This window comes from Chanodichthys erythropterus, chromosome 6 (genome assembly GCF_024489055.1).
Source record: "Chanodichthys erythropterus isolate Z2021 chromosome 6, ASM2448905v1, whole genome shotgun sequence".
Lineage (NCBI taxonomy): Eukaryota > Metazoa > Chordata > Actinopteri > Cypriniformes > Xenocyprididae > Chanodichthys > Chanodichthys erythropterus.
The window spans coordinates 6,280,414-6,305,686 of record NC_090226.1 but is presented as its reverse complement, the minus strand read 5'-3'; the positions used below and the strand labels follow the sequence as shown (position 1 = coordinate 6,305,686).

Sequence of the window (25,273 nt, the reverse complement as noted above, 5' to 3'; positions counted from 1 at the left end):
TATAAAAAAAAAAAAAAAAAAAAAAAAGAAAGAAAGCCAGAGGAATCATTCAGGCCAAAGGCATTTATTATTATACTTACTTATGTAACTAATTTTCCATTTATTTTTTCTATTTTATTGCATATGTGTGCATGTACACGTATGCACAATTGTACATATATTATGCATTTTGTAAAGCACTTTGTAGTTTTATTATTTTTAGTTTTTCCATTATTTTATATTCTATTAATTTTGTAACATTTTTAAATTTGTAGTATTTAAAAGTTTTATTTTATTATTTAATGTAATTTATTTGTTATTTTATTTTTTTTATTTTTTATTTATTTATTATAATTTTTTATATAATTTTTTATTTAACCTAAAATCAAAAGTGAATATCAAGTTAAAAAGTTTTTAAAAACAGCAATAAAAGATCCCAGATTTATTTTATAATTATAAAGTTTAATCTTGATATTAATTCATTTATTTAAAAAAATAAATAAATAAAAAACATGTGATTTCCAAAGGGGAACTGCAAATATTTTTTTTTTTTTTAAGTAAAAAAGCCAAACATCTAAAATAATTTAATACACCTTTAAATTTGTAAACTTGTTGCTGTTAATGTATTCAACTAGTTGTAATGATTTCTGTGTTTCATATTATTCTTTCAACAGTGCTGACCTTTGACCTCCAGCCAATGAGTCCCCATTTCTGACTGGTGAAAGATGGAGAAGCCTGCGTTTCTGCTTTGTGTTTGGTGCGCTACACTGTAAACAATGGAGGCGTCTGGATTACCTCCGACAGCAGAGCTTAACGAAACTGAACTTAATGAGACATTGACTCATGGCCACCCTATGCATCTGGCTCCCAGCATGCAATTAGGGAGTATGTCCAACCCACAATCACGTTTACGAGACATGTCGGGGCTCGTCGTCATGGTGACTCTTAATGCAGTAGCACTCTTGGCCAATAGCGGAGTACTTGCCGTAGTAGTGAAAGTGCCCCATCTCCGCAAGTTCAGTTTGGTGTGTCACCTCTGCATCGTGGATTTGCTTTGCGCCGCCCTCCTCATGCCTCTCGGCATCGTCTGCGGCTCGCCCTTCTTCGCCGGTGTCGTCTTTTCCGTACTCGAATGCAGATTGTACATATTCCTCAATGCCTTTCTCATATCTGCCTCTATCTTTACAGTTACTGTGATTAGTATCGAACGCTACTTCTACATCGTGCATCCCATGAGGTATGAGGCTAAAATGACGCCTTGGTTATCCGCAGCCGTGATGGGACTTGTCTGGGTGGCGTCTACTTTGCTAGGACTTGCTACCGTCTTCGGATGGCCCAGTTATGGAAGTAGAAGCTCCATTGCTGCAACACACTGCTCTCTCCATTGGAGCCACAGCGGACATCGACGAGTATTTGCCATTTTATTCTGCACGGTTTGCTTTTGCGTGCCAGCTGCCATTATTATTGCCGTCTATGGGAATGTCTATAAAGTCGCCCACACGGCTGCTCGGGAAAGAGGGCCGATCCCGAGCTGGACGATGGAGACGGTTCATCCGAAGCGTCGGTCTGATTCCGTCAACAGCCAGACCACAATCATCACCACTAGCACGAGCATCCGCAGAAATCCAGTCCCTCGCAGGAAGAAGAGAACACTGGTTGGCGGGAAAGCAGCACTTACTTTAGCCATCATCGTGGGTCAGTTCCTGCTCTGCTGGCTGCCTTACTTTGCCTTCCACCTGCATCTGTCGCTGGGATTCTCCCATAGTACCTCTGAAGAAGCCGAGGGACCGGTCACCTGGCTGGCATATTCCACGTTCGCGGTAAACCCATTTTTTTATGGCCTACTGAACCGTCAGATCAGGGAGGAGCTGTGTAAGATGCTCTTGTGTTGCCGATCAGCCGGCAGGCCGGTGCGGCCCTCGGTTTCGGCCCACGAACGTTCAGGGCAAGAAGACTTTTTTCATTTTCTGCACAGGAACGGTGACAGGGACGGGGTTAGATGCAGCTACCACATGGCTACACAGAGGAGCACGCTGGACCAGACTAGTTTTAGGATACCTGGGCAAATACCAGAAGAGATTACCTAAAATATTCATGAGATTTTCATGACATTGAGGAGTGACTCAAAAACATTCAAATTCTCAAATTTTGAGTCATTATCATTCATTTTTGTAATGCATTTTTATTACTTTACAAATGTTTTAGCACTTTTCAGCTTTGCTTTAAAGATTCTCCCTGTCTGTTTTCTAAAGTGAAAGTAATGTGTAGCCATGTGTGGTGTCCCATACTCGGAATTTGTGCTCTGCATTTCACCCATCCAAGTGCACACACACAGCAGTGAGAAGTGAACTCTCACACAAGAGAAGTGGGCAGCTATTTTTGCACCTGGGGAGTGATTGGGGGTTAGGTGCACCTCAGTTGTGGGTAATAAGAGTGGAAGAGAGCGCTGTTCATTCACTCCCTGACCTACATTTTCCTGCCAGTACTGAGACTCAAACCCACAACCTTCGTGTCACAAGTCAGACTCTCTAACCATTAGGCCAAAACTGAACACAATGCACGTTATTGATCTTATTGTGAATGATTCATCCATGCCAGGGCTCAACAGTGCGTGTGTTTGACTCGCAGTTACGCTTAGAATAGCAAAATGTGTTTAGGAGTATTTTTGCAAATAAAAAAAAAAGTCTTCATAGGTTCTTAAAATTAAAAAAAATCAATTTTGTGAAATTTAAGGTCATTACAAGTCTTAAATATCTTAAATACTATACAAAACATCTTTAAAGGTGCTACAGAGGATGTTTTGTTTTATATATTTTTGCAATATTACTTGAAACTGTCTTTACTAACTGATAAAAGACTATTTATTAGGTGCACTGAAAGGAATAATATTAATTACATCATCTGTGCACGAGGCAGGGCCTTAAAAACATCAGCCAATCGTTTAGGCGATCATCGCATAAACGATTGGCCCTCTGGCTTGTCAATCACTGCCATGACGTTCCTTGTGAGAGACGAGCACGGCTGCGCGCTCCAGTAACTTTCCACACTCCACAGGCGCCGCATGCAATGTTTTTGTCAGGAGACAGGAGTAACAACTGCAGATTATGAGTTACCTGCGGTGAGTCTGACATAATGAATCCACTAACACGACACAGTGAATGACGGTGGTAAACACTCGTGTTCCAATACTCGTGCACGAGTTTTGGGAGGCGTTCCCGGGTTGTTCTTACGCATGCGCTCATTTCAAAAACTCACTAACAGTCTTTGGTTTCTCAGTCGACGAAAAGATCCTCTGTAGCACCTTTAATGATCATTTTAAGAGATCCTAAATTCTGGGATGGAAAGACAGGAATCATGACACTGCCTAATGTGGTTATTAAACTTCAAAAGGCTGCGATTTAAATAATAATATTAAATAAATATAAGCGCCACACACGTTTCCAAAATGCGGCGCTCCAGTTCAAAGCAGTTCACAATTAATGAATACTGCACATTTATTCCCAATGATTGCTTATGATTTACTGTTAATGAATTATGATAATGTTTACTTTATGGTGTTTATATTGTAAAATGTACAAAAGTAAAGCATAGAGAATTCAAAATAAGAGTCCTGAGAAAAAAAAAAACGAAAAGAAAAAAAATATATATACAGTTTAAAGTAGGCCTATAAATATTTACATACTTATTAAAACGTCTGAAGCAGAAAACCTAGTGCACTTTTTTTGTATTGTAATAAATTAAATTATTTTGTCTGTAAATGTCTCCTTTTGTCCCTTTATTAAGAAAAAACACATTATTTGATCAATTTTCATTGCGCCCCTAATGTTTTCTAATGCACTCCTAAATTTTTCACATGTGCTCCTTGGGGAAAAAGCATCAAATCCTGTTTTACTTTTTAAAAATTAGTTATGCCCTTATAATTTTGAATCAAAACTCAATCTTCTGGTGAAAGAACAGACTTCTCTCTGGTGACGCACGCTACACTTCTCCAATCATTTTGAGCAACCCGACCCTTCCTTACAAATCGACAGAATACTTGCATTCAAATCTGCAAGTTGTATTTTGTTGTAAGACAAATAAATGGTTCACAATAAGATCAGCAACATGCGTTCAGAAAGCAAACAGTAAATTTTGTTATCTTTTTGACTTGACAACATGGCGACAACCAGTGATCAGTAAAGGCCTTTAATCCAATCACAACTCTTTCTAGTGGTGACTCCGCCCACATGTTTACAAACACAGAGCTGATAAGGGTTTGATTATGAACAGAAATTACTTATTTGTAGTCTAAACTTTTAATGCCATCAAGCATAACCAACCAGGGTAGATGCCATATTTAATTCACATGCAACATCTGTTGTAAAAATTGTCTCTCACAGACTTGTTTTCATTTGGAAAAATACTGATATAATATATATGGCATCAAAAATATGGCATCAGTCCTGACTGAGGTTTATTAACATATTCAAAATTATTTAAATTAACTAACTTTTTTGAGAGAATAACTTTCTACTGTATTTCTACTGCAGTATTTAATTTATTTAAAAACTGAGTAACAAAAATAACTGATTCAAATGATTCAAAACATCTTTTATATTTATTTATTATTTATAATGCAAAGGAGGACCTTGTCTGTCTGCTGTATTTCTTTTCAAACTGTAGATATCACACATGGGATGAAGTGACAAAGCCAGATTGTTTCGTTGTTCAATAAAGACACTAGTCACAGAAAGCTTGACATATACTGATTCAGTTCAGTGCAGCATATGTTGAGTTGTGTTGCATTTACAGCTCATTGTGCTGATTAATGTGGACCGTCTTTACCCTTATTTTGAATGGTGTGCTATATGGAGCCACCCATTACATAATACAATGTATTTATTTGCACTTTCTTTATTTATACAAAACAATGTGACCATTACTGTCTTTTTCTGTCATGGAGATAGATCATGTTTTTATGGGAGGATGGTACTGTACATAAAACTGCTTTCTTCCATTGTTTATTCAGATGTACATCTTCATGCAGGCTAATTAGTGTACTCTACAGAGTATAAGCCACATCACTATCAGTAACTAATAGTATTTACACATTATCAAAAGTCTGAGATTTTTTCCAGCAAAGATGCATTAAATTGATCAAAACATCGCATTTTACACAAACATATTAAGCAGCTAAACTGTTTTCAACATTGATAACGATATGAAATGTTTCTTGAGTAGCAAATCAGCATGTTAGAATGATTTCTGAAGGATCATGTGACACTGAAGACTGGAGTAATGATGCTGAAAATTCAGCTGTGACATCACAGGAATAAATTAAATTTGAAAATATATTAAAATGGAAACAGGTATTTTAAATTGTAGTAATATTTCAGCAATATTACAGCCTTGGTGAGCAGAAGAGACTTCTTTCAAAATCATAAAAAAATCTATTAAAAAAACATTAGAGTATTTCTGCTCAGTCTCTTATATTCTTGTTGTCCTACTGAACTTCTGCCTCTGCATGTTTATGAAAATCCTTTGATTTAGGCCAAATACAGGGTTATACATAGCAAATCTATTTCAGACTATTGGTGCAGCTACATATTTAAACAGGCAGAAAGATGATTTTAGCTGAATTTTATGCAGTTTAGATCAGTTCAGCTCTCAGTCTATATCATCTGAAAGAATGTTTCATGTAATTATATCTCCATCATTTTTAGAGACATGTTTTGAATTCTTATGGGGAGATTTGAATGCAGATTAGGCTTAACGGATTAAACAAACTAAACCAGGGCGGCTGCCAAAAGAATGATTTTAAAAAGCGATAGTCTGACCATACAATCCAAACTGAGCAAAGGTGAACTAGAAAAAATGCCACACACTGTGAGATTAAACAATGATGGTGATTAATATGAGAGCTTTCCAGAATTAAACACCATGAGGACCATGATAGTAGAGTACAACCAGAACACCCTGGAACCACTCACAACTAGGGTGACCAAATGCGGGACAGTCCCGAAATTGGGAGATGTCCCGCATCCTGCAAGACTTAAGTAGTGTTCTGCATTTCATTTATGTCTGTCATTTTTTTTCACGTGCGTGCACATGTGTGTGTGGTTCAGGTAAACCTTATGTTATGGGGACAAAATGTCCACAAAAAATGGCATTATACAAAATCCTTGACCTTGTAGGGGCATTTTTTGGTCCGCATGAGGAAAACAGCTTATAAATCACACTAAGTGATGTTTTTTGAAAATGTAAAAATGCAGAGTTTTCTGTGAAGGGTATAGGTTTAGGGTAGGTGATGGAATATACAGTTTGTACAGTATAAAAATCCTTATGTCTATGGAATGTCCTCATAAAACATGAAAACCCAACGTGTGTGTGTGTGTGTGTGTGTGTGTGTGTGTGTGTGTGTGTGCAAACAATAAATGACAAAAAGCAGTTTTGCTACTGGATATTACTAGTTCTATGCAGTGTTATTTTGTGATGCTGTAACGTTTTTTTTAATTAATATATTGAATTCGTTTTCATTTAAAATTTAATATTTAGGTAATATTTTAGTCATTTTTAATGTCTATATAGTTTTTATTTAAGTTATTTTAGTACATCAAGACAAGTTAAACTAAATGAAAATGACAAATATTGCTTTGGTAACTGAAATAAAATAACTTTTTTATATTTTATTTCAATGTTTTTTATTTTTTATTTCAAGTGACAAAAATGGGTTTAGTTTTAGTTAACTATAATAATCATGTCTCTTTCCTAAATACTACTTTCTAAATTCTAAATTTTGTATATATTTTGTTAAAGGTGCCCTAGAACTTTTTTTAAAAGATGTAATATAAGTCTAAGGTGTCCCCTGAATGTGTCTCTGAAGTTTCAGCTCAAAATACCCCATAGATTTTTTTTTTTATTCATTTTTTTTAACAGCCTATTTTGGGGCATCATTAGAAATGAGCCGATTCAGGGTGTGTGGCCCTTTAAATCTGGTGCTCCACGCCCCAAGAGCTCGCGCTTGCCTTAAACAACATAAAAAAGTTCAAACAGCTAATATAACCCTCAAAATGGATCTTTACAAAGTGTTCATCATGCAGCATGTCTAATCGCGTAAGTACAGTGTTTATTTTGATGTTTACATTGATTCTGTAAGAGTGATAGTATGCTCCGTGGCTAACGGCTAATGCTACACTGTTGGAGAGATTTATAAAGAATGAAGTTGTGTTTATGAATTATACAGACTGCAAGTTTTTAATAATGAAAATAACGACGGCTCTTGTCTCCGTGAATACAGTAAGAAACGATGGTAACTTTAACCACATTTAACAGTACATTAGCAACATGCTAACGAAACATTTAGAAAGACAATTTACAAATATCACTAAAAATATCATGTTATCTAAAGATTTAAATATTAAATTTGTGGACCAAATTTAAAATCGCAATATTACACGCTGATCCAACCAAATCCTGATCAGTGCTCAAAATCAATGCTTCCACTCTATTAAATGTCATTGGGTTCTTGATCCGCAGGTTCTTTTAAGAGCTCTTCTAAGCTTACAACCAGCGGTCTGCATTTGTCCAGTCACTAATGGGGTATTTATAGCAGAAGTATCAGTGGGGGCTGGCATCTTCCCATTGGGGCCTGTTTGGGAATGCCTGCTAGGGCACGGTCACTTTCCTAATATATCCCATATCCCTGTTTCAGCTTCAAGACAGCGCTCCGGCTCTCCATTCACAGTGTATATGTGTGAGAGTGTGTGAAACTGTTTATGCGTGTTTTGATGCTGTTGATGACCCGCTTTATGAACTTACAACCTTCATATTGATGTCTGGCACCATGATGCAGAGTATGGACGCAAAGGAAACTGAGATCGACCTGAGGGATGCAGGGGATGGAGAGGATGACGAGGGACAACAAACGTGGAAGACGCAGCTGGAAACTGTCCTGGAGGAAGAGGAAGAAGAAGATGTGATCTCTACACAGAGTGACACCAGGCCTCTGATCAATGAACGGGACCCAAGACAGATAAATGAGTGTCTTAAGGTAATCGCTTTGTGTCCGTCTACAGTATGTCTGTAGAATGTCACTTTTGATGGTGACAGTGACTGTTGTGGAGCTTTTGACCTGATAGGAATTTTATGATAGTTAAAGGTGCCCTAGAATCAGTTTTTCCAAGATGTAATATAAGTCTAAGGTGTCCCCTGAATGTGTCTGTGAAGTTTCAGCTCAAAATTCCCCCTAGAATTTTTTTAATAAATTTTTTAACTGCCTATTTTGGGGCATCATTAACTATGCACCGATTCAGGTTGCGGCCCCTTTAAATCGGGCGCTCACTGCCCCACGAGCTCTCGACTATAATACAGGGCATTTACAAAGTTCACACAGCTAATATAACCCTCAAATGGATCTTTACAAGACATTTGTCATGCATGCATGCATGCGTCGGATCATGTGAGTATAGTATTTATTTGGATGTTTACATTTGATTCTGAATGAGTTTGAGGCTGTGCTCCATGGCTAAAGCTAACATTACACACTGTTGGAGAGATGAAGTTGTGTTTGTGCATTATACAGACTGCACGTGTTTAAAAATGAAAATAGCGACGGCTCTCTTGTCTCCGTGAATACAGTAATAAACAATGGTAACTTTAACCACATTTAACAGTACATTAGCAACATGCTAACGAAACATTTAGAAAGACAATTTACAAATATCACTAAAAATATCATGATATCATGGATCATGTCAGTTATTATTGCTCCATCTGCCATTTTTCGCTATTGTTCTTGCTTGCTTACCTAGTCTGATGATTCAGCTGTGCACAGATAAAGACGTTAATACTGCCTTCCCTTGTGTAATGCCTTGAACATGAGCTGGCATATGCAAATATTGGGGGCGTACATATTAATGATCCCGACTGTTATGTTGAGATTCGCCTGTTTTTCGGAGGTCTTTTAAACAAATGAGATTTACATAAGAAGAAGGAAGCAATGGAGTTTGAGACTCACTGTATGTCATTTTCATGTACTGAACTCTTGTTATTCATCTATGCCAAGATAAATTCAATTTTTGATTCTAGGCCACCTTTAAATCATCTTATTTAGGGGTAAAAATAATAATAATAACAAAATATTTTTTCTTAACCCTACAGATAAACAAGACTTATGAAAATAAATCTTGATTCAATAATATTTAGATATTTCTAATGGGAAACGAGATAAGACACTAAGTAAGAAAATCATTTTTTGCACTGCAAGATTTTGATTGATCATATTCCTAAAACCTTTGCATTTAATGACATTTTGGTAGTTAGATTTGGTTAAATTAGATTGAACTCTAACTCTAATCCAAAGTACAGAACATTGTAGACAACCACAGCTGGTAGCAGGAGATGGATTGTGTGAATATCTTCAATGATGTGGACAATAATAGCAACAGCTTCTTGAATGAGCTGACCAGACTAATAACACAACTACGAAAGACATGCAGTAGCTTTTGGGCTACTGTGGCATTGTTTATGTTACAAACCATTGCTAATACTAAATTTGCTGATTCAATTTTAAACACTCGATTTAAGAGGTTAGAATACATACCAAAATCGGATGTAGTACAACAAACAGAAATAGGAGGAGACGGACCATTCGTAGAGAAATAAATATACACTCTCAATATTGCGGCTGTAGCTGTAGTAATGAAGACCCCGACTTTCATTTTAAACAGCCAATCAATCAGCTTAGCTCATTTGTTTTAATGGTGCGTTCAAGTCTTCCTGGGAAGTTCGTATTTACGAGGTGGGAAATCGTGTGTACGACGGTAGGTGCGTTCAAGTCACTTTCGTCGGAGTATGATGGCGGTGTGCCTTCTCCAAATTAATTACACAAAATAACAACACTTCTGCTTCTAGAAAATGTAGAGCAAATAATGTACATTAGTTGTATGTTGCTTTTTTATGTTTTTTAATTAATGTATGAAGCTGTTGTAAACTTTATTGTTGCATATTACATTTTTATATTGTGATGCTATTGTATTTTTTGCTGGGAATCAGCTTACTTTGTTGTAAATAGAAAAGCCTGACAATTCACTGCTAAATACCTGTAATATTGTGGTATTTCGCCATGTTTCTGACTGACACGCCCCCAACTCGTACAGATCGGAGCTTAAAGAAAATTACGAGCTTCCCACTGGTATTTACGACATTGTGGTGGCATTCATGTCAGTTCTGCTCGTAAATACGATCTTTCCGACATGACTTGAACGCACCATAAGACATGATGCACGTCAGCCTAATATAAGCTTAAAAAAAAAAGAGCTAAATGTATTATTTATTACCATTGTTGTCAGGGGTAGGCTATTGGTAGTGTAATGTATGTTAGTGAAAATTATAGCCAATTATCTTAGAAGCTAAATTCAGATATATTTAAATGTAGAATCATGTCTAAAATGCTAAATCAAATCTAAATCATGATTTTTTGACTACTGTTGTTAGGTTCATTGGTGATTTAATATGTTAGTGAAAGATTAGCCTAGCCAGTGTTAGCTTAGCCAGCTTCGTCTTTCCCTGTTCATAATTATGCACACATTTAAATGTAGAATCATGTCTAAAATGTAAAATCAAATCTAAATCATGATTTATGACTATTGTTGATGACAGGTTTATTGGTGGTTTAATGTGAATAAGTGAAAAAAGAGGCTAAGATGCTTTGTGTAAAATGTACTGCAGTGTATACTGACTAAAATGAATGAATTTTGTAAGACTATTACAATTATTGCACCTGTGTCAAGTGATCCAACTATCATTTAAGCAACATACTCATTTTAAAGCAGATGAGGGCAAACAAACGATGCTACTTTCCTGAATTTTTTCTTTCAACAGGTTAGTTTTGAGGATGTGATAGCAGAGCCGGCGTCGGTGCGCAGTGGGGATCGGGTGTGGATCTGGAGTCACGCTCTTTTCGAGGTGTCCAGGGCCTGGTTTTACCGTATCATCACGGCTGTGCTGGCTGTTCCAGTGTCCCTCATTGCTGGGATCCTCTTTGCCGTCCTCAGCTTCATTCACATCTGGTATGAGCAGATTACATTTATGCTTTTAACCAAAGCGACTAACGTTACTGCATTCAAACCCATGTACTTGCCGTTGCTAGGAGGAATGCACATTATGGAACACTTTTGGTCTTTCATGCCAAAATCTCCAGCATAATTTCCTGTGTATAGTTATGTAACATACTAACAGTGTTGGGGGTAACGCATTACAAGTAACTTAAGTTACGTAATCAGATTACTTTTTTTTCAATTTACAACAAAATATCTAAGTTACTTTTTCAAATAAGTAATGCAAGTTACTTTTTCACATTTATTGACTGACATGTCCCCATGTTGAGAGAAATAAAGTGCAGAGGGTGTTGTGTTCGCTGTGTAAGCATGATGGTTATTGTAGTTCTAGACTAAATGTGAACATTTACTCATCTCACTTGCAGGAAAACATTCAGTATTCCTCAAAATGAATAAAAACAGTGAAATGCAATCTCAGAATATTTGCAAACCTGTAATAATTAACTATATTAAATTAAACAAATATACTTTATGTATTTAATCTCAATTATTAACACCAATGTCCTTGCTGCTGACCTTCAATATGCCTAATTCAACCATACTAATAAGCAAAAAATACTTTAGATTAGATTTAGAAATAAGAACTAGAGCTTCCTTCTCCTGTATCCTATTCTTCCTAAATCCAGAATGGCAGCACAGCTTAAAGGTTTGTTTGAGCTGCGCCCTTTACTGTACAGGTGTAAATATGCTTTTCCTTCAGCCTGAGGCTTATTTATTTCACATTTGGTGTGAAAGGGCCTTTTTGCCAAAAATATAATTTTTTTGTTGTTTCATAAAAAGTAACGAAGTAACGCAATTAGTTACTTTTTTAGGGAGTAACGCAATATTGTAATGCATTACTTTTAAAAGTAATTTTCCCCAACACTGCATACCAAACACAAACTTTATAAAGAATTGCTGGATAAACTTGTTACTAGGAGTAAGTAAACATTTTTATTAAACTTTTTATTAGTAATTAAAGAAATGCTAAGCTTTCACTTTTTACTCTGTTTCAGGTTCTTTACGCCATGTGTGCAGGTTGTCTTGATAAACACCGGGTGGTTGCAAACTTTATGGAGCAGCGTTTTAGACATAATCATCCTACCGTTCTTCCAAAGCGTAGCCAAATGCTGCAGAGGGATTAGTGTTGTTCTCACACGGGAATGAGAAACATTCACTGGAATCTGTTCAATCAATTCAAATGGGAATTCACATTGACCTTTTGGGCAGATGTGTGGCCATCTGACTCCTGGTGCATGTCAAGGGGGACCATGCCCAAAGCTAAGCGGGATGAATGTTAACTTGCTGCCAAAGACTGACAAGAAATGATATTAGGAAATGCATGAAGGTTGCTTATGTATGAATGTGTTCTTAAAGGGACAGATCACCCAATAATGAAAATTCTGTCATTTACTCACCGTCATGTTGTTCAAAACTCATTATCTTTCTTCAGTGAAGCTTTGTCATTTTTTTAATCAGCTTTTATGTTCTATGAAAGAAATAAAGCCATACAGGTTGGGAACAAAATGAGGTTGAGTAAATGATGACAGAATATTTGTTTTTCGATGAATTAACCCTGTGTGTTTTATACAGAATTCATCAATGTTTTGTTTTTGTCAAGTAATTTTTTAATTTCCTACCAACGGTGCCATAAAACGTGTTTGCAGCTGGTGCAGGTCGAGAAATCCTGCCTTTTGGCTAATCATTATGGTAAAACATACTGCTATTAACATCTATTGTGTATTCTGATAACCTGTTTTGCATCACATTGAGGACATATTGTGTGTTCTTTGAAGTATTCTCAAGGTAAAAGCCCTTTCATTTGAAAAATAACCAATTGTTCCCAACTATCCAATTAAATGGCTCACTCTTCATATGCTAATTTGAGGCCATCAAAATAATAATTGATTTAGTTATATAATGCTCTCTGCTGTAAACAATCAATCTGCCATAGTCATTTTAGTCAGATTAGCTCCATTATAGCGCACCCTAGTGTTGGGGAGATCAGATCCATGTGCTTCCCATCTTAAAATATCTTCAAAATGACATTTTAAAGCACATGCAAAAGTTTCTCAAGGTCTTGAAGGGATAGTTCACCCAAAAATGAAAATTCTGTCATCATTTACTCAACTTAAAAATCACTCTAAACCTGTATGACTTCCTTCTGTGGAACATTAAAGAATAATGATGACAGAATTTTCATCTCTTTAACTCCAGTAAGACAACTCCAATAGAGCTCAGGGTACAGCTGCGTCATGGATCTATAAATAATGGCAATCAAATGGGTGTGTCTGTAACTTGGCAAAGGGAAACAAACATGGCTTGACACATCCCAAGAGAATGTGTAGATGCTAAAAATTGTATAACATATCAGTATGAAGCTTCATTGAATGTCTAAAATGTTGCATTTAGGTTAAAAAAAACAAACATTTGCAACCATGTACAGAATGTCAACCTTTATTTAGAAAATACAAAGAGATTACTGAAGGTTTTCAATAAAGGGAGTGTTTGAGTGCGGGTGGATGTACAAATGGTTGGTGGATCAACTAAAAGCGCAAGTGCATAGAAAATCGTAACATTTCACAGTCTGATCCAATATACTTAAAAACAACCAGTGGCACATCTCATAGAACAAAACTGAACTGCAATTCACATTTTTGTGATTCTAATGTTATGTCACTTTTTAATTAAATAAAGAAATGGAGTGGAATGAAATGTCTGTACAAATCATGCACAAATTCATATGAAAAAAGTCTTTCCTCATAAATACTGCAAACACCATCTTTCAGCCTTGTGAGATGGTTTAAAAACTCAAAGTTCCCAATATCTCCATGTTCTACCTGGCACTATTGGATATCTAAAAAAACAATTGTTCAGTCTGAACGAGAACTGAAACAAAGCAAAATATAAACAGGGCTTCAGGGAAGTCAGAAAACCGTGTGTTGAAATAAAGAGAGTCTCCTTTTTAAACGAGTATAAAGGACCGACTAAAACGTGGAGGAAAGGGTAGTTTATGCCACCTGAATCATCTGGCCCACTGTGTCCTCTTCAACTTGATCCTGCTCAGATTTCTGTGAGGAAAAAGCAAGATAAATAAAGATCATGAAAATTTCATCAATATGATGTGCTATTTGGGGATGACTGGTGTTGAGTGAACTCTTACCTGTTTGAACCATGAGAATTTTCAGCTAGTGTCTGATATATACAAAATATTAGTGATTGACTCAACTCTAAAATACATTTTAAACCAGCTATGAGATTTATTCATCAATTAATGAGCCTAAAATATATATTACATTTTATATTTAAGAACTTGCAATGTGAAAAAACTGCATTACTAACAAAGTATAAATCAAGAACAATGGTTTATTTGCATAAAAAGGGCATATATCATCAAGTAACAAACATAACTGCAATATAAATGCAAACAAGAGCCCACATACAGCCCCGCTGTAAGAAACATAAAATGGCAAAAGCGATAAAGCCACAGCTCTGGGCAAAGACAGAAGAGCATTGAAGGGTGCAAGCCAAGCCATACATCACAAATGAAAACAGATCATTTTGAATGACTATTCATATCAGCAAGATGGTAAAAAGGACAAATAAACACAGCTTAATACATCTCAGCATCCAGTGAGTTTCACAAGCAGTTTACAGCATGGAAGGACAAACGGCAGAAATGCAGACAGAACAAAGACGTCAAGGTTGAAGATTTCCCTTTAAAGTAGCAGTTAGACATTTAAGACAAGAAACCTTTAACATTGACAGGGTAAAATGTGCCAATCACCCATGTTTACAGCTGAAGCTTTTAGGAAGAAGCCATTTTAAATTAGCAGAGCTCAAACATAACCTCTTTAGGCTGCACACTAAGATATGCAGCAAAATAATGAAATTATTAAAGGAATTAAAAAAAAAAAGCTACAAGGAAGCATAGCAGTTACAAACATGGGGACTGAGCTGTACATCGTATTTGCTCATACTATACACTAGAACATATATACTAAGATCTTAGTATGCATGTTCAATTTAACTAGTTGGAAATGTCAATCAACTCACAGACAGAGACAGTTCGGACATGAGTATGTCACAGACGCATGAGGTAGCTCAGGCACAGAGCTGCAGCGTATGGATGATCTAAGTTAAATTAGGTGTATACACTGAGTTCAGTCTCTTGGGTGGGACACGGGCTGGGATTGGATAGTTTACCCCAGAGGCGGGGCAGAGGTGGCTGGCCAATGAGAGCTGAGCTCAAGCCCCTCGCTCACCTTAAGGGCCTGCATGGCCATTTCTTCTTTTTCCTTTGGGGAAAAGAAACGTCCACCGTCTCCACGCTTCCTGGCCATGGCGTGACGATGACGGGACTCATGCAGGTATTTCTGGAAGGGGACGGTAAAGAAAACATATTGAATAAATGGTCACAGTACAGGATTATTCGCATACATGCTGTGTTAAACAGAAAACTGTCAAATATTATTTAATAAAGTCAATGAAATGATTATTAATAAAATACAGAAAATGAATAATCAGAGCTGCTTTGCTGTTCTTCATGACAAAGATAATTGCAACGGTTAAATTGATATGTAAGACTGATGCCAGAGTGCCTGGACCAAGAGAGGGCTACTCTTTGAGAAAAAGGAAATTAACATTTGAACTCTCTCTTGCAAAATTAGCATCCCCACCCAAGATGCAATCATACTGAGTCAATCACAACTCCCTTAATCTACATTTCCTTTCCTTTCCTTTACCTCCCCTTCCCCCATCTCTTCTCTCTACATACAGAGATATTAGTATTAATATTTCACTATTATATATAGGAATATTAAACATCAAATGCTCAGAAACAGAATGTCAGGTATGCATCTTACTCTGTTTCTGAGCATTTGATGTTTAATATTCCTATATATAATAGTGAAATATTATTACTAATATCACTTTATATAGTGCTATAATTTAAAGAAAATGTAACAAGTTTTAAGATGAAGCATGTAGGTTTAGCTTGTAAATAGACAAAAAATTTTTTAATAAAAATAATATTATATTTAGAGAAAATAAAAAGAGATATATATATTGTAATGTGTATATGCCAAATGTTATTTTTAAATCAATGAAATTGTAATTTATAAAGTACCGAAAATGAATAATCAGAACTGCTTTGGTGTTTTTAAGGTGATAAAACAAGTACAAAAGAACAATCACATTTTAGTATGGAAATTAAATTAAATATATAATGAGTCATATATATTATATTGGTCACTGCAGATAAAATTATAATTTAAAAAATAAATTATTGCAGTAAAATTATACATACTCTTCTCTCTTTGGGTATTTTGCCCTCAGCCTCTAGTTTGGCACGGGCTTGTCTCCTTTTGAGAATCCGGTGATACTGTTTAGCGTTGACGTACAGAGGTTCCTCCTCCAGCATCTCTGCTCCAGGAAGAGGAATGCGCTGCATTGTGGGAACTGACCCGCCACCCCCTGGGACCATCTGATTCAATTATAAACACATACACAAGTCTTAGAAAATATGGATTAAATATATCATCTATATAGGTTATACATAAAAGTGACCAGAAATGCTCACCATGACCATTCCTCCAGCATTGACCATGTTTCCTGCCATGGGAAGAGTGACCGTGACTGTGCCCTGACCGGTGTTAGTGGTGTTTGTGTTGGATCCAGCTGAGACTAACTGAGCTCCTGCTAAAGATGCAGCTGGAATGGTGATCATTCCTGGATGGTAAAAAAAAAGGAATTCAAATTAATTGCATATCATAACTTTAAAAGCTTTAAAAGTGATGTTTTGCAGTGGAATAGCAGTGCTACCTTGCTGCAGGATGGTCCCATCTGCATTTACAGGCTGGTAAACGATGGTCTGTCCTTCAGCGGTTTGTGCCACCTGCTGACCCTGTACAGTGATCTGCTGCTGACCCTGACAATATACAAAGGATGAATGTTTATTTACCTGCAGCTTGTATTTAACTGCAAGAGAGTAGCTTCTAGCAGGTGATACTTTATATTTGTTCAAATATGTGTCAAAATGAAGTTAGCAAACCTGGAAAGGATCGTAGGATACCTGGTTCTGTCCTGCAGTGACCGCAGTCTGTGGCTGTTGAATGATGATCTGTTGGGTCTGTCCCTGCTGACCCTGTAGTTGTAATGTCTGCCCACCAGGAAGCTGGATCTGACTGGGTTGTACCAACTGAATCTGTGCCAAATTTAGCAATTTCATTACAATTACATCCCCAATATCTTGATGGAACACTATACTGCTGTGGCTCTCAAAGTTTTTGACTCCATGCCCACAACTATTTTTATGGGCTGCATGACTTTTCCAGTTGTTACTGATTTACTGGATAAGATTATTTTTTAAAATTCTTTATTCACAATTTATAGCTGATAAAATGTTTTAGAGCTTGTCATAAAAATGCCCATAGAGTTAAAAATGTTACTAATTTACATGTTCTTCCAGGTCTAGAAATCACACTATTAAAATAAGGCTTCCTGATATATCCAGGTTTTCTAAGAATCCTGGTTCTTCAAAGACAAAAGCTGAATTAAAACAAGACATTTTAGCTGTTTTGTCTCATTTTCAATCAATTTAACTGGTTGAGAACCACTGCTATATAACACTACTAAAGTAACAATAAACAGAGAAGTTAAATAAGTTGGTGAAAATGTTGTCATTTTAAACAGCAATTGTGTGTAAAATTAGCTCCACCCACCTGCTGCAGCCCCTGTGTACCAGATACTGGTACTTGCATGATGGTTTGACCTTGTCCTCCTGTCATGGCCTGTACCATTATGGGCTGCCCAGAGGAAGTGATGAGCTGACCCCCGCTGACTTGTACCATAAGAGGTTGCCCTTGGACCTTAGAAGAGGATGCATGCAAAAAAATCATTCATTTTATGTAAACTTTAAGATAATTTACCTGAGGTTAACACAGAATTGCATTACTTTGAAAGACCATTTCCACCACAAAAGAAAAAAAGAAATGCTCTGGTAAGTCATAATTATGACATCAAAAGTTGAAACTACTGAGTCAAATTGACTTAAAAAGTCAAAATTATGACTTAAAAGTTAATTACGAGATAAAAAGTCTAAATGTCATAATTTTGATAATCCTTTCTCATAATCTTTTTACGTCAGAATTTTGACCGACTATGTCATAATTTTGACTTTTTAATCTTATAATTTCAATTATTTAAATCCTAATTTTGATTTAAGTCATAACTTCAACTCATAATTTAGACTTTTTAAGTCATAATTTTTAATCTGTCAATTTCTACTTTTTGTCATCATTATGACAAGTAATAATCTTGACTTTTTACATAATTTTGACTTTTTAATCTTATAAATTCAACTTTTTATATCATAATTTAGATTTTTTAAGTCATAATTTAGATTTTGTTTAATCTATATCATAATTATGACGTCATAATTGAAAATGTCTTGTCAAAATTATGATGTAAAAAGTCGACATTTGACATAATTTCGACTTTTTTAATCATAATTTCAACTTTTTAAGTCAAAATTGTGACTTTTTAAGTCATAATTATGACAGTATGTCATAATTTTGAGTTTTCATCTCATGATGATGACTGTCATAATTTCAAATTTTTGTCATAATTGCGACTTTTTAAGTCAATTTTGACTTCATCTCATAATTACGTCATGACTATGTCATAATTTTAACTTTATGTGTCATAATTATGACTTACCAGAGCATGATTTTTTTTTCTTTTGTGGCAGAAATGGGCTTCCATACATTACAGGCAATATTAATATGAAATATTTCAGTTTGTAAATGCTTATTTTATTATGACATTATGATATACATTGAGACAATGCAAAACACAGATGCATGCAAAGAAAATGCAGTGCATGTGAATGTCAGAAATGCAAAAAGTTGGTGGAGCAGCTGTTTTAAAATTTTTAATGCAGTTTGCAAAACGAAGCATGCTAAAACATGTGGGTGTCCTTTGGACACTGAAATTCTTGTTGTAAGTCAAAGTGAGTGATAAACTTAAACTGAGACAGATGCAAAAAGCACACAGGTCACAGATATCTGATATCTTAACATTCGACTCAGAGGCAATGTGAGTTGAAATTGCATGCATGGAGATTTGGAGACAGCAGAGGGGCTCAGAGAGCCAACCACTACCTGAAGAACCTGCTGGGCTGCAGTCTGGCCTACCTGAGGCTCAGTCTGCAACTGCACCGCAGTCACTGTGCCCTGAGCCAGAGATAAGGGACCGTCACCATACTACAAACTGACTAATGTGACTTGCAGATTAGTAAAAACACACACAAAAACTTTCCTTCTATGGTTTTATGCCACACTGAGATGCTTTATCACTACTTATTGCGTCTCTGAAATACAGACTTTAATACAGTACTGCATTGTCAGATACTGCCTGTAAATTTCACACAATACCTGTTGTTGGATCTGTCCACTGCTGGTCTGCACCACTATCTGCTCTCCACTAGTTGTCGTTGTGGTGGTGTACTGCTCCATGTTTGCTGTCTGACTTCTGTGGGCTGAGCGATGAGATGAAACTTAAGTCTGAAAAATAGCAACAACATGTTGTTGCATAAATCTGATCTCTTATGCAACAGCACATGAATCTGATGAAAGAAGCTTAAAAGATGCTAGACAGAATTGCTGGATTATAACATACATCATTTTAGTATTGAGTCAGCTCTTTAAATTATGTTAATCTTTTTTTTAACTAAAATAATTAGAATTTTTTTATTAAATGAATTCCCTGTATTGTTACCTTTTCATATTTATTGTTTAAATTACTAGACATATTTAACTGCAAGTTAACACAAACAAAAAGTTCTAAAAAAGTGGAAATATTTTCATCATTTTAGGCTTGCAGCATTATGGTTTTCTTTAATACTTTGGAGTACCATATAAATGGAACACAAATGTAATCAAGGTATATATACCGTTTGAAGCCACAGCTTTATCATGGTACAAACAGTATATTTTTATAAGAGCTCAAGATATAAACACTTTCTCCCTGCGAAATATGAAACATGCATAAAAAAACAAGAAAACCTAGACATTATAATTTTCTGTAGGAACCTTTGTTGTTGTGATTATTATAGTGTGATATTCATCTCTTAATTAAGTTTTTGTATGCTTAAAAAAATATATTAGGCCTAAATTAGGAAAAAAAAGCTGTAAGGAATGGGACTGTTTTCTGTTAATGAAAAACATTTTTCATATTTTTCAATTTGATATAGTTTTCATTCTTTTTAAACTGAGAAGCAAAAAGAAAAATGTTCATAAACAGATTATATTCTGCACATTAAATATATGCAAATCTTATCCTATTTACATGACTGAAATATAAATGCTATGCTAAATGACATATTGTTGTTGACCTTGTAATTTGCTACAGTCATGTAAATAAAATACAGGAAACGACAAGATTTTTTTCTATTACTCAAATTAGAAAGAAAAACACTGTTTTGGGTTTCGGTGCTACAGTTTCTATTATCATTAACGTTAAATTGATCTGTTTCACCCGTCGAGTCTTTGTATCGTCACAGACGCTTTTGTTGTGTTTCAACATTCATGTTTTCACAAACGAAACCCCTTTTTATTTAAACAGCACATTTTACATGACTACTCAATACTGAAGTAGTGTTTATAGGGTGTTAATAAAATATGGTGGCTTGTTTCTTTGTCTAACATTGCTGGCGCTGCGTTAGCACATCGCTCTCCATGTTCTCATGCACGAGCGTATGTTTTCTGCGTAAACCAATGATTAAAGCCAAACAAATACTAACACTTATTAACCCTATTTTGGTTGTTTATAACCAATACATCAACCAACTGCCTCCAATCGACATTTTAGACAATACGAAAGTCAGAAAATATATAACAAAGCCAGGCGCAAAACTGGGCCTATTTGAGACGCCAGCGCTGCTTAACGGAAAAACAACGAAATAAACAATTTCTCGACATTGTTTTATCGTTTTAACCACATAATTAGAGACATACACGTGCATGCCGTCCACTGAGTGGACCTTGACATACACAATACGCACTATTCCTGTTTATAATGATTTTAGTCATTTGGTTGGTCGGTCACACACCAATCCCCAGCTAACCGACCGAGTCCCGTCCCCTCCCAGCAGCCGCGCTCACTCACCGTCTTCGCCGCCGCCCGATGCACCTCTGATTGGCTCCGATAGTGGCGCCTGGAGCCCAATCACACGACGCGTCTCGCTCAGGAGCCAAAATGGCGCACTAGGAAAAAAACCGCGATGTAGCTCAAACGCCCCTCCTACAAGACAGACCACGCCCCCTCTCTACCCCTGCATATCTCTGACAGATGAAGATGATGAAGAGATGTGAATTATGCAATGAGAAAGAAAATCATTGCGCATAATTTATAAAATACTTACATACATGTAAGAATACAGCCAGTATATAAAAAATAAACAAGTTAAAAATAAATAAGTTAAATAAACAATTACAGAAATAAATGAATAAATAATTTAATAAAAAAAAAATTCAGGACTATTTTTAATATTTATTTAATTAGATTATCATCTTGTGTCTCGTTGTTCTATTAATAACTACCTACTTTTTACATTTCTATCAGAAATTAAGAATTATTAGTGCCATTGTAGTGCTGCAAATATCTAAGCTATCTAATACTTCATATCTCAAGGTTAAATCAAATTTTTTTGTAAAAATGTTTCTGAAACAGTTGCCAAAAATAGTATATAGCTATATAACAAAAACAAAACAAAAAAAACTTTTCAAAACATCCCCCCGTTTTTTTCACAAATTGCATATATATATATATATATATATAAGCTTTAGTCCCACATAATATGAGTTTTTTATTTTTATTTCATGATTTTATTTAGCTTTTTCTCTCTCTGGAAAATATGAAATGGTAAAAGCAAGAAAACCTGGCCATTATGCTTTCCGTAGCAAACTTTCCTATGCTATTAATATAGTGTTGTTATGCATTTCTCAAAAATCATACCGTTTTGAGTCTTCAGGATATTTTTTTAAAATACTTACATAAAATAAATAGGAAAAATATTATGGAATATTGGTGTTCTTTGTTAATGAATATTTTCTTATTTTATATACGGAAGAAAATTCTGTTTACAATCCGGCACATGAAATGCATGCCGCTCTCGTTCTGTTTACACAATTGAAAATACAAATCCTGTGCTGAATGACATTAACCAACTGCTGTTTATTGACCTTGTTAGTTTCTTGGTACAAAGGAAAGTAGGAAACATTAGGCTACAGGCTGTACAATATCCAACTTTAAAGGATGTTTATGTACCCTTGTACAAGAAAAAAAAAAAAAGTAGTTTTAATAAAAGAGACACAAAACTTAAAGTCTTTGTGAATTCGGTTCACCTTGGTGCATCAGGGTTGAGAACCCATTTGATTCAAGTCAATAAGCATGGACTTCAAAAAGATTTATTTTTATTGTTCTCGGCAGTCACATTTAATGGTACAGCATTTTACACTTTGACTTATGAAAAGCCATGTTCATCTCAAACTTGAGGACCCTTCTTTCAACATGCAAACTCATCAATGAAATGTGTGGTCCACTGTGATCTATAACCCCTGAGGTATCTATTTAATTACCTGTGCAAAAAAAAAAAACAAAAAAAAAAAACAAACACTCAAATCTTAATCAGCGTACTGACTACAAATTAGCTTATTTATGAGTTGACAGTCAATACAGTCCAAAAATATACATTTTCATATTTGATTAGGCTGCTAATTAGATGCATTTAATATCGTCGACATCCCAATTAAGGATGAGTTGCTGTTCTGAAAAAATAAACATTTAATGTCATAGATAACATTAAACATTTTGTCTTGTTATTGAATATACAACTATTGCTGACTTAGCAATGAGGAATCAGACTATTATGTATAATGCACTTATTCTTTTTGACTCATTATGTATTAAGATGATTGAAAACCACGCAATGTGCTTTTTCTCAAATCTTTTTTTTGCATCAAATGACAGAGAATGGCATTGGTAATACTGAATCGAAAGAAAAAATTATCATTATTCGTGCATAGAAGATATGCAAAGTGCAAAGTGTATCTAAGCACACAGCAATGGCAGGGAACCAGACTAAAATGAGACTAAAGTTTGGCTAAACTAGTTTCTCAAAGATCCAAACTGTAATCTCCAGGGTGTTAGTATAATGAAGTCTAAAAAACAAGTCTCAATGTATGTCTATGGTCTAATATTACCTTTAAACACTTTCATCCGGATTTGCTCACACAACAATTCTGGAATTAATGAGTAGGCTATTTTCCGAAGATCTTTCTATTTTTACATTTTCTATTTTTTTTTTTTTTTTTTTACAAAAAACAAACAAACAGACTTCTTCAACGAGACTTCAAATACGCAAAATAAAGAACAAAGCTGAAAATCCTTTGGTGAAGTTAAATACCTGATGCAGGAATCAGCAATGAAAAAATAAGCACTTACATAAGTTTAAAGCAAGCTTCAAAACTCATGTCTGTTGTATGTGTCAGCTTGAAATATATGGCAACAAAATCACATCAAATCCTCTCTCTTTCAGTGGTGGATTAGAAAGCTCTTTTGGAAGAAGCATTTGCAGGTTTTTCTCTGTTCCTGTCCTTGTAGTCAAATCCTGCTGGGCTGAACGCTGAATATTTGTCCCCAAGTAGCCAAAAACAAATGGATTAGGCAGAATGTGTGTCATTATCTGGTAGGTTCTAGAATGCAGATACACACACACGGAGGGTCATGGGAAGGGTAGGCATTGTGGTTTCTCTCTTAGAATTTGATACAGTCTTATGATGATCCATGTGTCTGTCACTCAAGAAGGTCCTACAGATGTAAAAAAATATGACAGGATTAATTCAATGACTTTGTTGAAATTAAATATTGTGTGTTTAGCAGTGAGGTGAAGTTTGTACCTCATCTGAATCATCACGGTAGTGCGTCTTGCCAACCTCCAGTGTGTCCAGGTCATCCACACCCTCGATGCCGTTAGCTTCAGCGTGCTGCTGTAATACGGAGTACCTGTGAACCAGGAACCTATTGGAGACATCAAAAAAAGGCTGTGACACAGATACTGTATATATGAACAGAATGCTAATTGATGCATAAGAAATCAAAAATAAAAGACATCGCTCATATGTACTGCACGATACATATTCATATAATAATAACAACACAAATAAACATCAATTAAAAAATATAATTATTTTAAAATTTAGAAAAAACAGTTTGTGTTCTGCTGTGTGCGATGGTTAGGAAAATGGCGGCACAAACCTTCCTCCACAGACATATTTTTTTATGAAAATAACCCCAGCAACGGCACTGATCAACAGGACAGCGATGACCACAGCGATTATAGGAGCTGAATTGAATGAATGTTCCTCTGTCTGAGAAATGCATAATGGGAAAGTTTTTTTGTGTGGCTTTTTTTCCAAACAAGCATAACAAAATTTGCAGTTTCATGGTGTAAATATTTTCTATTTCATCAAATTTGAAATATTTCAAATAATGATGCTGAAAATTCAGCTTTGCCATCACAGGAATAAAGTTCATAACAATAACATACAAAAATCTTTTTTTTTTTTTTTTTTTTTATATTTCACAAATATGTTTTTATTATATTTCTGATCAGACAAATGCAAAAAAAATAGATTTCAAATTATCTATATGTATATGTATAATAATGTCCATTATGTTAATGAAATAAAAACCTACCGGTAGCTCTGACCTCAGCAAGTTACTGACACATTTCTTACTCAGATCGATCTCTTTTCGCTCTGGAATTATTCCTCCTTCACAGTGATCCCCAGGAATTTTCCGGTAACTATGGTTATAGAAAGTTAACACTTTGGGATATGTTTTCTAAACATTTCAAGTAGTGCTGTCAAATCGATTAATCGCGATAAAAAAATAAAATAAATAAATAAATAAATATTATATATATATATATATATATACACACACACACACACATATATTATCTAAACAAACTTTATGTTAGATTAACTTTTATGTTAGATGCGATTAATCGATTTGACAGCACTAGTTACAAGACATGCAGCATTTAAATAATTATTTGAAAAAAAATTCACTGATATTCAAACATGTATATGTGAATCAGTTTAGTCAATCAGGCTAAAACATTAGCTAGGACAGCAATGAAAAAAAAAAAAAAA

At 35.3% G+C, this 25,273-nt stretch overlaps 4 protein-coding genes across 6 annotated transcripts in view; 2 read left to right on the top strand and 2 right to left on the bottom strand.

The window, feature by feature from the left end:
* Positions 1 to 755: 755 nt before the first annotated feature.
* Positions 756 to 2,066, top strand: si:ch211-213o11.11 (probable G-protein coupled receptor). Its single transcript, XM_067387168.1, has one exon. It carries the CDS (start codon positions 756 to 758, stop codon positions 2,064 to 2,066), a length of 1,311 nt encoding a protein of 436 aa, XP_067243269.1.
* A 5,723-nt stretch (positions 2,067 to 7,789) lies between these two features.
* On the top strand, positions 7,790 to 12,221 carry cav4a (caveolin 4a). The gene is made up of 3 exons (XM_067387167.1): positions 7,790 to 8,008; positions 10,840 to 11,027; positions 12,071 to 12,221. The coding sequence occupies exons 1-3, from the start codon at positions 7,790 to 7,792 to the stop codon at positions 12,219 to 12,221; spliced, it is 558 nt and encodes a 185-aa protein (XP_067243268.1).
* A 2,181-nt stretch (positions 12,222 to 14,402) lies between these two features.
* nfya (nuclear transcription factor Y, alpha) lies at positions 14,403 to 21,311 on the bottom strand. Of its 3 annotated transcripts, none has more exons than XM_067387893.1 (9): positions 21,222 to 21,311; positions 19,490 to 19,618; positions 19,217 to 19,288; positions 17,777 to 17,923; positions 17,107 to 17,259; positions 16,878 to 16,983; positions 16,636 to 16,784; positions 16,363 to 16,539; positions 14,403 to 15,430 (listed from the first exon to the last, which is right to left on the bottom strand). In XM_067387893.1, exons 2-9 carry the CDS (start codon positions 19,568 to 19,570, stop codon positions 15,257 to 15,259), a joined length of 1,059 nt encoding a protein of 352 aa, XP_067243994.1. In that variant the 5' UTR covers positions 19,571 to 19,618; positions 21,222 to 21,311; the 3' UTR covers positions 14,403 to 15,256. The 3 variants fall into 3 exon arrangements, with proteins under 3 accessions (XP_067243994.1, XP_067243995.1, XP_067243996.1); XM_067387894.1 differs by having other exon boundaries at positions 17,128 to 17,259; XM_067387895.1 differs by lacking the exon at positions 19,217 to 19,288 and having other exon boundaries at positions 17,128 to 17,259.
* Positions 21,312 to 22,511: 1,200 nt separating this feature from the next.
* Positions 22,512 to 25,273, bottom strand: part of sort1a (sortilin 1a) — a 28,491-nt gene continuing 25,729 nt past the window's right edge. The window contains exons 17-20 of the mRNA XM_067387891.1: positions 24,813 to 24,921; positions 24,372 to 24,484; positions 24,014 to 24,134; positions 22,512 to 23,924 (exon numbers count right to left, since the gene is read on the bottom strand). Of these exons, the coding sequence (XP_067243992.1) occupies positions 23,910 to 23,924; positions 24,014 to 24,134; positions 24,372 to 24,484; positions 24,813 to 24,921 (358 nt within the window). The 3' untranslated portion in view covers positions 22,512 to 23,909. The remainder of the gene's footprint in view (positions 23,925 to 24,013; positions 24,135 to 24,371; positions 24,485 to 24,812; positions 24,922 to 25,273) is intronic.